The sequence below is a fragment of the Myotis daubentonii genome, chromosome 6 (genome assembly GCF_963259705.1).
Source record: "Myotis daubentonii chromosome 6, mMyoDau2.1, whole genome shotgun sequence".
Lineage (NCBI taxonomy): Eukaryota > Metazoa > Chordata > Mammalia > Chiroptera > Vespertilionidae > Myotis > Myotis daubentonii.
The window spans coordinates 37,197,423-37,210,194 of NC_081845.1; the positions used below are offsets into that span (position 1 = coordinate 37,197,423).

The 12,772-nt window shown below is 39.0% G+C and overlaps 1 protein-coding gene across 3 annotated transcripts in view; it reads left to right on the top strand.

Annotated features, from left to right (window-relative positions):
- CDK19 (cyclin dependent kinase 19) overlaps positions 1-12,772 on the top strand; it is a 138,216-nt gene that overhangs the window by 15,434 nt on the left and 110,010 nt on the right. For 2 of the 3 annotated variants that reach the window (XM_059700713.1, XM_059700712.1), the window contains exon 2: positions 4,981-5,042. The exons of the other annotated variant lie outside the window; for it this stretch is intronic. Coding sequence is in view for 1 of the 2 variants with exons in the window: in XM_059700712.1 (XP_059556695.1) it covers positions 4,981-5,042 (62 nt within the window). In the remaining variant the exon portion in view is untranslated. The remainder of the gene's footprint in view (positions 1-4,980; positions 5,043-12,772) is intronic. 3 annotated transcript variants of the gene reach the window in all.

Below are 12,772 nucleotides of genomic sequence, written 5' to 3' on the forward strand. Positions count from 1 at the left end.
GGAGGTATGGTTAATTTACCGTGTTTGTCTATTATTAGATAGGATGAAATAGAGTTATGTATGATTCATAATAAAAAAGAGATCTCATTAAGTTGCATATAGTCTATAATTTACATTGGATTGTTCTTTTACATAGTAGAAAAAAACTAAAGGAAAGTAAAGCCAATTATGTGCTTTTAAAGTGGCCAACTTTTGGATTTTTATACTAAAAGGAGGGAAAATAGCATAGACATTCTTACTATTTTCAAAGTTAACTTAATCTTTTACTTGATACAAAGATTTATAACACTTCAGATTAAACTATTCCACTCTGTGACAAGTTGTGCTGTAAATTTATCCAGTGTTCTTGCCCTATTTTCCTCTACTCTTCCATCTCCTTCCCAAATTTAGCATTTTGCATTTTGCCTCCTGCCATATCATCTCTTAGGCAAAGGATGCAAAGCATCAACTTATTTTATCCTTTTAAAAGCATCAGTTTCCTTGATTGGGAGGAAAAAATTTAGTTTGTTGGTATAACTGTGGGACTATAGGTTACAGTGGCATACTGCAAGATGAGGTATTTTGGTGCACCTTTCCTCCTCCCCCCACCCCTACACATTGCCTTTGCCTTTCTCTTTCTTAAACTCCAAGGGCCCTTCTTTTGTTTCTATAACTTGTTTCCTGGGCCCATGCAGCCCAGTTGGCTCACTTCTACTACCTCTGTAACTTTTAAAATAAACTTTATCTTATAATTTGAACAAAAAGAAGAAATGGTGTATATTTATTCTTTATTCTTCTTAGATTAATGACTTACTATAACTATTAGTGGAAGGCAGGTTAATTATTAGGGACAGACTCAAGGTGTATCTCTGTTCTACCCAAGGGAAACAAAATGTATAAAATTATGATATAAAGAAATGCACAGCAAGTAATTCAGGATGGATAGAGTAAGTACTTAAGGTGGAGGTTGGCAATACATTTGAGAAAGACTGAGTATGATCATTGCATGCCTGGCTAAGGAATATGGACTGTAATCTGATGGAGAAGTGGAGTATAGTAATTGATTCTAAATGGAATGGAGTCCCAATAGTTCGTAAAGTGGAAATAATAAACTTTTTTTTTTTTAATGTAAAAGGAACACATAACAGAAATAACCACTGCTAACAGTTTGGTGTGTAGCCTCATAGAGGGGACTGTCATAATCAGTTTTTCAGCATTGTGGATAGTGGAGAGGACAAGAGGAGGGTGAGAATGGAAGCAGGAAGGCTATTGGAGAGGTCCAGGTGAGAAGTGGAGGACCTGTTTCTTAGCGGCAGCTGTGGGAGTAGAAAAGGTGGAAGGCTAGGATGAAAAGTTCAAGGAATATTTGGGAGAAAGATAGGATTCAATGACTACTTGGATGAGTGGGGTGAAGGACACCCCAGAAAAGAGGCCTGGATGGTAGTTGAGTTGATTTCCCAGAAGCTAGGAACAAATTGTAGGCTCATTTGAGATGACATAAAGAGGAAAAATAGTTTACCAACTGCATAATGCCAGAGTGGAAAGTGTATCCTTTATTGTTTTCTTCTTTTATTTTTCCAGGCTTATTTAGAAGGGGAGGATAAAAGTAATTTAATTCTGTTGTGATAGATAAGAGCTATTTTATCATGCCCCTTTCTCTTACTAATTGTTTCTTCCTTTAATTAAGGATAGCATCTTCCTTTGAGAAGTTGCTTCTGTTTTGGTGTGTGTGTAAGCATTAGCTCTTGTATTTCACAAAGTTCTTGTTGGAAATTTTTATTCTGAAGAATTGGGATTGGGGTGGGGTGAAGGAGGCACTCGGGCAAGTTACTGGCAGAGGTTCCTTGACTCTTGACGTAAGTACTGATTGGGCCTCTGAGAACGATCTTGCTTTCATAAGGTTCTGCTGTGTTTTTCACCATTGGGAACAGGGCTATAGAATTCACTTTGTGAAAACCCTGTTCTGTGTTATCGTCACAATATTGCTGTCTGTATTGGCATAGAGTGAGTTCTGGGACACAGTGAAGGATCTTCAGTTTCCAGGTAACTAAAGGATGATTGGTTAATGGCTGGGGGTTATAGAACTAAGACATTCATTCCTGGGTGAGGAAGACTTAAGTCACTAACACTAACCTCTCTTGCTTTCAAATAGGATTAAACGTGAACTCCCATATAGATAAAAAATTCTGTATTTTTAAATATTCCCATAGAAGGGAATTTTATACTCTTTGGTTCTTTGCATTGAATATATCAACCAAATCCTCACTGTTGGGACATTTTTTATTCTAACTAAAATGCCTTCTGCCTCTATTTCATGGCACTTGTTTGGTTTTATGTTATGTCCTTTCATGGACCTCTTAAAGAATTGCCTGAACATACGTGTGCTATCATAGTAATATATTTCTTTTGAGTTTGAGAAGATCTGGATAAGGACAGTAGTCATACCATTTAATTTCCCCCCTAGAATGACTTTCTTGTTTAGACTCTATTATTACTATTTTTACTAACCTCTTATGGATATAGTTACTCATCTGAAATAGCCTAAATATATGGTGAGAAAAACATATTTTGTAAAACAGTCATTTGAATTTGACTTTTCTCAGGTGATATTGCACATGCTAATATATATATATATATGTATATATATATGTATATGTATATATATATATGCGCTTATTTATAATTGTTTGATTTCTTACATATAGATAAGTGCCTGGTTTGTGCGATTTTAATTTTATAGACTAGATGATATAGTGACTAAAAGTGTGACTCTAGAAGTAGACAGTTTGTGTTTGTATTGCAGGTCTGCCACCTCTGGCTATGTGCATTTAGCCAAGTTTCTTTTTTAAAAAATATGTTTTTATTGATTTTAGAGAGAGAGGAAGGGAAAGGAATAGAGAGATGGAAACATTGATGAGAGAGAAACATTGATTGTCTGCCTCCTGCATGTTCCTACTGGGGATTGAGCCTGCAACCTTGGTTCATGGATCGATGCTCAACCACTAACCACACTGGTTGGGCTATTTCTTTTTTATTTATTTAAAAAATTTATATATATTTTTATTGATTTCAGAGAGGAAAGGACAGGGAGAGAGAGATAGAAACATCAATGGTGAGAGAGAATCATTGACTGGCTGCCTCCTGCATGCCCCACACTGGGGATCAAGCCTGCAACCCAGGCATGTGCCCTGACTGGGAATCGAACCATGACCTCTTAGTTATAGGTTGATGCTCAACCACTGAGCCAGTCAGCCAGGCTTGGATCCAAAGTTTCTTAAGCTTCCTGTGCCTTAGTTTCTTCATTTGTAAAATGAGGATAATAATAGTACCTATCTCAGAGTTATAAATGAATTTCTGTCATCAGAAAACCTGTAGAGCTGTTAAAACTGTCTGGCACATCATACATCCTATATAAACCTTTGCTGCCACTATTTATTGGGTGGGATCTTATGTCTTTGGTTTTTAGAAATATATGCAATATACAAATAGTTATTGTGTCTCAGATCTTAGCTTAGAATGTCACAAGCATTGCCTTAGAGGAGGGTAACCTATAAAGTTGTTTTGGGAATTAAAGAAGATACATTTGAGATAGATAGTGCTGGGAAAATTGCTAAATTAGTAATATGATAAAACCATCTCTTGGGGACTGTGACCTTCTGGTTGTCATTTAGCTCTGATGACAACTCTAGGCTCTTTTGGTAAACGGCCTTTTTGCTTTGCTTCTTGAGCTTCCTTCCCTACACACTAACCCAAATTCCTTAGCTTGGCACTCTGTATTTCCTCTATTTCTTAGTTAACTTTCAAATTGTTAATTTAAGTCAAATGCACTGATTTAAATTTTTGCAAAATATAACATTCTGTGATTTTTAATACCTTTTTTTATTTGCTATTCAGTATAAATCTGAGAGATGATGAAGTTCTCATTGAACAACTTCTGGTTGTAATGAGAGGTTAAGAGACGTGCCTGATGTCACACAGCTATTAGGTGATTTAGCTGGAACTTGAACTCAAGTCACCTGACTTCGGGGCCAATGTTTAATAATAGTATATTTCTTTCTTGACATACCATCATGTGCTAAGATAATGCTTTGTTCCTTCTTTCCTAATTTGATGATATTTTCAAGGATTTCTAAATATTACATAAAGATTATCTGCCCCTCTTAAATTTAAGAGCTACTAAAAATTATCTGATTTCTTTTCTTATATACCAGCTGTATTTTGTAACTTTTTATTTCTGTCATCAGAAAACAAAGAGATGAAATCAGAAATCTAAATATTTTACCTGATTAAATCCTTCATTTTTTACATGAATGTGTTCTGAAAAGCTTTTCAAGTTTCATACTTATATTTATTTTATAATATTGGGACAAGGTAGATTTTCCTTATACTGCTCAGCATATGTAGTATACCTTGCTCATTTCAACAGTATTGTCAGACTTAAATTAAGTCTTGGCATTAGACTGTCTTTACAGTTCTACTTTTCCCTTTTCCCCTCGGCTTTTGTCCATTTCCAGGTCTTTTCTAATTGTTTTTCTCTTATATTCCCAACACTCTCTGGTCCTAAGAAAGAATGTACCTTGAGTTGTAGGTAATTTTCATTTTGTGAAGTATATTTTTCCATTTAATTTCTTTTATATTTCTCATATATGTATCACCTCCTCCATATACTTGTAAAAATTAAATTGTTACTTTCAACATATATGAATTTATACATAGTTGGTCTGTTAGCATTTCTCATAGTGTAAATCACTTCTGTTGGTGAGAATATAAATTAGTTAAGGCTCAACTCCCCCCCCCACCCCCCATATAATTAGCTGCATAATATATAATGAACTCTGAAAATTATCAACATATTGTTGATTTGCTCATTGTCAAAGCTAAAATCTGATTTCCTTGGCAGATATGTAGACTTGTGATAGTCATTTGGCATTTTATGTTTTGGGCAGTGTAACTTTAAATCTACATAAACTTCTCTGCCTTTTGCCTCTGCTGTGTTCATAGATTCCAGGAGGGCTTCGTGTATGGACCTCAAGCGTTGGAGGTTGCAGACTTTTCAGCAGAAGGTAAAGCAGAGTGTTTGCCTTCTGGTGTCATTGTGTGTGTGTGCTGGGGTGGGTATGTGACAGGTGAACTTTTCACAAATGTCAGCATAAAATAATTTAGAATGATTCATTAGGTAATTCACTTTCACAAAAATTAAAACCAAGTTAATACTTATATAATTTTATTCTGTATTACTAAATTCTATTAAAGAAAGGAAAACTTCCTCTCTGCTGTTAACTAAAGAGTAAGAGTGATTAAAAAAAGATAATGTTAGTGTAATTTGTAGTAAATACTATCTAACTTTCTCAGACCTAACTTCACTATGATTTCTTCCTGGGAAGTTGTCCAAATTATTATTCATATGTTGTAGTCTTCCCTGCTGCTCCTTTTGCTGAAAGATTGCTTCACAATATATAGAAAGGCAGCCTAGTGTATGACTCATTACTGGAGGATAGACATTCTTGCTATAGGTCCCATGTGCCAAAAATGTTAGTTTCCAATATGCTAATTACCTCTCTCTTCAGAACTTGTTAATACGCTCTTTCTCAAGTTAGTTCTTGTTTCAGTAGAGAAACAAACACATCCCACATACTTGTAAAATATGTTTTTATAGAAACCTTCTTAATGAGTTACTTTTTAAGAAAATAATGTGACATAATGCTTCTTTGGGTAATGTTTCTTTGATTTTTTTAAAAAAGAAATATTTTCCCATTTATGTGCCAAATAATATAGATACCGCTTTCTGTGAATTTATGAAACCATTTATGAACTTATTTCAGGTGATACCTGAATCGTTTTTTTTTAAAGATCTATAGTAGTTAACAAAGTTGTAATCTTAGACATAAAGTTAATAATATGCCTAGTTGTTAGATTCTGAATGGGAATTAAAAGAATGTTTTCTTATTTTTTCTGGAAATTATATCTGTTTTGATATCAAGTAAATGGCTGTACATTATACCTTATATTCAAGATGTGAACCTTATGTGAAGTTAGGATAGTACATATTTATTAAATTTATACTATGTTCCCCAAGCAAGACCACTCCATTTTATTATCAACCCTGTTTCACTATTTCTTTTCCTTCCTATTAAGAGAAGGTACTTTTTAAATTAGAGGGAATAGATGATTTTTAGGTATTTATTGAGGTTAGCTACAATTTTACCTCTTAAGCCGTTTCTCCTTTCTATTACTTTTTTCACTAGCCATTTCGAGGATATTTACCAATAATAGATTGAAAGTAATTTCTTTTTTTTTTTTTAATTGCTTAAAGTATTACAAAGGGTATTACATATGTGTCCTTCCCCCCCCCCCCCCCCCGCCCTTGACAGTACCCTAGCCTCCCCTATCCCCCAGTGTCTTAGAAAGTAATTTCTTGAAAGGCCTTTTTATATTTCACTTTCAGGCTAGTTGGTTGTTTTCACCACTGTTGAATTATTCAGTGTTATATTTGTTTAGCTAATATAGTGTGGTGTATTTTGTTGCCAGTTGAGAATCTCAATTGATAATTCTAATTAATAGCATAAAGATATGTAAAGTACTGCCCATATTAAGTCATAGGAAGACTGCTCTCCAGGTCCTTATCTCCCTACTTCTATAAGAAAGATTGATGAAATGAATGGTTTAAAAGTATAAAAAACTGGACTTTATTTTTTAGAGCAGTTTTAGGTTTGAGTGGAAGTACAGAGTCCTTGCCCCTCTCCCATCTCCCTATGATTAATATCTTGCTTTAGTGTGGCACATTTGCTACAATTGATGAGCTAATATTGTTACATATTAATTAACTAAGACCCATAGTTTACCTTAAGGTTCATTCTTAGTGTTGCATATTTTGTGGGTTTGACAAATGTACAATGACATGTACCCATCATAACAACAACATACAGAATAGCTTTTTTTTAAAAAAAATATTTTTATTAATTGCAGAGAGGAAGGGAGAAGGAGAGAGAAGAGAGAGATAGAAACATCAATGATGAGAGTCACTGATCAGCTGCCTCCTGCACGCCGCCTACTGGGGATAGAGCCTGCAACCAGTGCATATACCCTTGACCGGAATCAAAACCAGGACTCTTCAGTCCCCAGGCCAATGCTCTATCCACTGAGCCAAGTCAGCTAGGGCCTTACGGAATAGCTTTATTGCTCTAAACATACACTGTGCTCCACCCATTGATCCCAGGCTCCCTCCTGACAACCACTAATCTCTCTCTGTCTCTATAGTTTTTTTACAGCTTTTCCACAATGTCATAGTTGTAATCATGTAGCCTTTTCAGATTAGCTTTTTTCATCTACACTAATAAAAGACAAAGATGCTAATTGACCATACCTTTGCTATGCCCAAGCCACGCCCACCAGCCAATCAGAGTGACTATATGCAAATTAACCCAACCAAGATGGTGGCCGGCAGCCACGGAGCTGGAGCAAGCAGGAGGCTTGGTTGCCCCGGCGATGGAGGAAGCCAAGCTTCCCCCCTGCTCTGGCTGGCTGTGGCCTCCACAAAAGGCTACAAAGTTTCAATTATAGAAGCTAAATAAATCCCAGATACCTGCTTCCAGCCAGCCTCCACTGGGAGCTTGGGTGGCTGGGGGCTGTGGTCAGCTTGCAAACAGCCATCAGCCCCTCACCCAGGATGGCCACACCCTCATGGGGTGAGGGTCCCTGATGGGGGGCTTGGCCAACCTGCAAAGAGCCATCAGCCCCTCACCCAGACTGGCCAGGCACCCTAGTGGGGACCCCCACCATGAAGGGGCTGTGACCAGCCTGCAAACAGCCATCAGCCACTCACCCAGGCTGGCCAGGCACCCCAGCAGGACTCCCCTCCCTGAAGGGGGTGTGGCCAGCCTGAAAATTGCCCTCAGCCCCTCACCCAGGCTGGCCAGGCACCCCAGTGGGACCCCCACCCTGATCTGGGACACCATTCAGGGCAAACCAGCCGGCCCCCACCCATGCACCAGGCCTCTATCCTATATAGTAAAAGGGTAATATGCAAACTGACCCTAAAAGCAGAAGGACTGGGAATGACTGGTCACTATGGCACACACCAGGGGGCAGACGCTCAATGCAGGATGTCCGACTGCAGCTAGGCCTGCTCCCCGCTGGCAAGTGGACATCCCCCAAGGGCTCCCGGGCTGCCAGAGGGATGTCTGACTGCCAGCTTAGGCCCAATCCCCCAGGGAGCGGGCCTAATCCAGCAGGTGGTCATTCCCCGAGGGGTCCCAGACTGTGAGAGGGCACAGGCCGGTCTGAGGGACCCTCCCGAGTGCACAGATTTTTGTGCACCAGGCCTCTAGTTTTGTAATGAGTATTTAAGGTTCCTCCATGCCTTTTCATAGCTTGATAGCTCATTTCTTTTTAGCACTGAATAACATTCCATGGTTATTATCTATTCACCTACTCAAGGATATCTTGGTTGTTCCAAGTTTTGGCAATTATGAATAAAGCTGCTATAAATATTTGTGTGCAGATTTTGTGTGGATGTAAGTTTTCAGTTCATTTGAGTAAATACCAAGGAGTGTAATTGCTGGGTTGTATGGTAAGAGTATGTTTAGTTTTATAAGAAACTGCCAAACTTTCTTCCAAAGTGACTTACCTTTTTGCATTCCCACCAGCAATGAATGAGTTTTCTTATTGCTCCATATCCTTCTCAGCATTTGATGTTGGCAGTGTCCTGGATTGTGGCCGTTCAAGTAGATGTGTATGGTGTCTCATTGTTTAATTTGTAACCCTCTAATGACATGATGTTGAATATCTTTTCCTATGCATGTCATCTGCATATCTTTAGTGAGATATCTCTTCAGATCTTTTGCCCACTTATTTTGTTTTATTTTTTCCATCACCATTTCTCCCCCTCTATATTATCCATTTTTAAATTGGGTCTTTTGTCTTATTGTTGAGTTTTAACAATATTAAATCAAGTATTTTGGATGCAGGTCCTTTAACATGTATATGTTTTGCAAATATTTTCTCCCAATTTATGGCTTTTTTTTTCTTAAAAGTGTCTTTTTGCAGAGATTCTTTTATAAATGAATTTATCATTATGTAATGTTCTTCTTCGTCTATTATATCCTTTGTTGTGTTTTGTCTGTCCATACCATTACTTTCAGTTTGTGTGTGTCTTTCATTCTTAAGTGGGTCTCTTGTAGACAGCATATATATGGGTGTTGTTTTCTTTTCCATTTACTAGTAGCAACCCTTTGCCCTTTTTTTTCGTAATCCGCATCCAAGGATATGTTTCTACTGATGTTTTAGAGAGAGAGGAAGTGGGGGGTGTGGGGGAGAGAAACATTAGTTGGTTGCCTCTAGCACACGCCCTGACCAGGAATCGAACCCACAACCCAGGATGTGCCCTGACCAGGAATTGAACCTGGAACCTTTTGGTGCACTGAATGACATTCCAATCAACTGAGCCACCTGGCAGGGCTAGCCTATGCCTTTTGATTGGAACATTTAATTCATTTACCTTTATTTAAAAAAACAAACAAACAAACAAACAAATATATATCTATATCTCTTTATTGATTTCAGAGAGGAAGAGGGAGGGAGAGACAGGAACATCAGTGATGAGAGAGAATCATCGATTGGCCGCCTTCCACAAGCCTCCCACCACGGGGGATCAAGCATGTGCCCTGACCAGGAATCAAACCATAACCTCCTGGTTCATATATCACTGCTCAACCACTGAGCTACACTGGCCAAGCTAATTCATTTACCTTTAAAGTGATTATTGATAGGTATATGTTATATACTGTTATTATATTCCTTATAATTATGTTTTCTTTTTTACTTTTCTTCTTAAAGAAGTCCCTTTTAACATTTCTTGTAATACTGGTTTGGTGGTATTATTGCCTGGGAAGTTGTATGCTTCTCCTTCAGTTTTTGTTTTTCCTCCTTCAGTTTTAAATTATAGCCTTTCTGGGTCTCGTCTTAGTTGTAGCTCCTTGCTTTTTATCCCTTTAAATATTTTATGCCAATCCCTTCTGTCCTGAAATGTTTCTGTTGAGAAATCAGCTGGCAGTCTTATGGGAGCTCCCTTGTAGGTAACTAACTGTTTTTCTCTTGCTACTTTTAAGATTCTCTTTTTGTCTTTAACCTTTGCCATCTTAATTATGATGTGTCTTGCTCTCTATGCTTCCTGGTCTTGTGTGTCTCTTTCCTTGACAAGTGTAGGGAAGTTTTCAGTTATTATTTCTTCAAATAGGTTCTCAGTTCCTTGCTCTCTCTCTTTCCCTTCTGATACCCCAGTGATGCAGAAGTTGTTACGCTTGATGTTGTCCCAGAGGTCCTTGAAACTATTCCTATTTTTTTAAACATTTTTTCTTTTTTCTGCTCTGATAGCATTTTCTTTTACTCTGTCTTCCAAATTGCTGATTTGATCCTCTGCTTCATCTAACCTGCTGTTGATTCATTCTAATGTGTTCTTCTTTATAGATCCTGGCTTCTTCATTTCTGATTAGTTCTTTTTTATGGTTCTGTGTCCTCTTTTTTGCTTCCTATCTCTTTGTGGAGGTTCTCACTGAGTTCATCTATTCTTCCCCTAAGTTCCTTGAGCATCCTTATAACCATAGATTGCTTACCTCCATTTCATTTAGTTCTTTTTCTGGAGATTTTTTCCTAATCTTTCATTTGGGGCATCTTTCTTTGTCTCACCATTTTGGCTGCCTCTCCATATTTGTTTCTGTGTGTTAGGTAGATCTGCTATGTCTCCCAGTCTTGGTAGGATGGTCTTTTGTAGTGGGTGTCTTACAGGGCCAGTGGTGCAGTCTCCCTGATCACTTGATGTAGGTGCTCCAGGAATGTTCCTGTGTGGGTATGGGAGCTCTCCTGTTGTAGTTGAGCCTTGATTACTCTTGGCCCATCTGTGGGTGATGTTGACCTTCAGGCTGGCTGACTATGAGGATGGACCCTATAATAGTGTTTGAGCTGCTGTGCGGGGGGTTGACCCAAAATAGTGGAATTTGCCCCAGCAGTGTCTGGTGCCTGCTGAGATCTCCCTTTGGGTGTGCCATTTGTGGTGCCAATTAAGTCATGTTCTGATGTGGTCTGAAGTTTGCCCTGTGGTGTTTTGGTTCTGGGGCCTCTTGGGAGGGACTTTGGTGCAGATTATTGTCAGATGCTGCCTGTGACTAGCTCTGGCTACTTGTTTGGAGCTGAAAAGTGACCCACAGTTTGTGGTTGCCTCTGCTGGTCCGGGGTGCACCTGAGAGGGCCAAGCTGCATACCAAGGCTGGCTTCCACCACACAGTCCAGGGACAGGTCAGCAAAAAGCCCAAGGCACCTCGAGATCTGCCACCGTCTGTTGGTTGCCTGTTAGGCTTAGTCACTGGAATAGACTCTGGCAGTAAATATAGAAATTGTATAAGGTAGGTTTTCAGCGAGTCACCAGGTAGGGGCCAGTGGTGTTCACCAGTTTGATACAGATTTAAACTGTATGCCAATGATGTGTCTAGGCCACTCTGCAAAAGTTTCATTGTACACCAAGGTCAGCCAGTACCCGCCTGGGGTCTGTGGACCAACCTTTGTGATGGAGTGGGGTCTTAAGGAGTTGGCAGGGTGAGGCCAGCCGACTTAGTTTAACACAGATCAAGATTGACTTTTTAATATTAAAGTTGTATTCTACAACCTTGCTATAATCGTTTTCTTGTTCTAGGAGTTTCTTGTTGATTAGTTGGGATTTTCTCCAAAGACAATCACATCATTTGTGAACAAAAACAGTTTTCCCTCCCTTCTCAATTGGCATACTTATTTCCTTTTCTTATTTTATTGTATTAGCTAGGACTACCGGTATGAGATTGAATAGGAGTGATGACAACAGACATTTGCCTGATCTGAGTGGAGAAGCCATCTAGTTTCTCTTTATGAAGTATGATAATCTTGATAGATTATTCTAATCAGTAGTATAAAAGATGTAAAGTAGTACTCATATCATGTCAGAGGAGGACTCCTCTCTTCCCAGTCCCTTCCCCTCACCTAAACTTCTGTGAGACAGGTAGGATTAAATTGATGGTGATAAAAATATTTTAAATTATGGGATTCAGGCAGTTTTCATATAAAGCCTTATATTTAGTTACTATGCACATGACTAAGTTCCTCTATACTCTTGTGAACTCCAGTAGGGCAAACACTATATATACCTCAGTATCTTATTGCAACCCGTGTAGTGTTCAAGATGAAATAGGCATAAGTATATATTGAAAAACTAATTCTAGACTCACACTGTTAACCTCTATTTTATTAGAAAAGGCAGATAATCAATAATATCAGCCCTCTAATTAATGAATTGACCAAATATTTGATTATTAGTTGTGATGCCTATAAAGACATACATGATAATGATAGAAACTTAGTATCCATATTAGAGGCCTGGTGCATGAAATTTGTGCATGAGGGGAAGGTCCCCTCAGCCTGGCCTGCACCCTCTCCAATCCGGGACCCCTTGGGGCATGTCCGACTGCCAGTTTAGGCCCTGCGGGATTGGGCCTAAACTGGCAGTCGGACATTCCTCTCACAATCCAGGACCGCTGGCTCCTAACCACTCGCCTGCCTGCCTGCCTGCCTGATCGCCCCTAATGTCCTCCCCTGCCAGCCTGATCGCCCCTAACTGCCTTCCCCTGCTGGCCTGATCGCCTCTAACTGCCCTCCCCTGCTGGCCTGATCGCCCCTAACCGCTTCTGCCTTGGCCCCTGCCACCATGGCTTTGTCTGGAATGATGTCCAGTCTAATTAGCATATTGCTCTTTTTTTTAGTACAGATAGGAAAT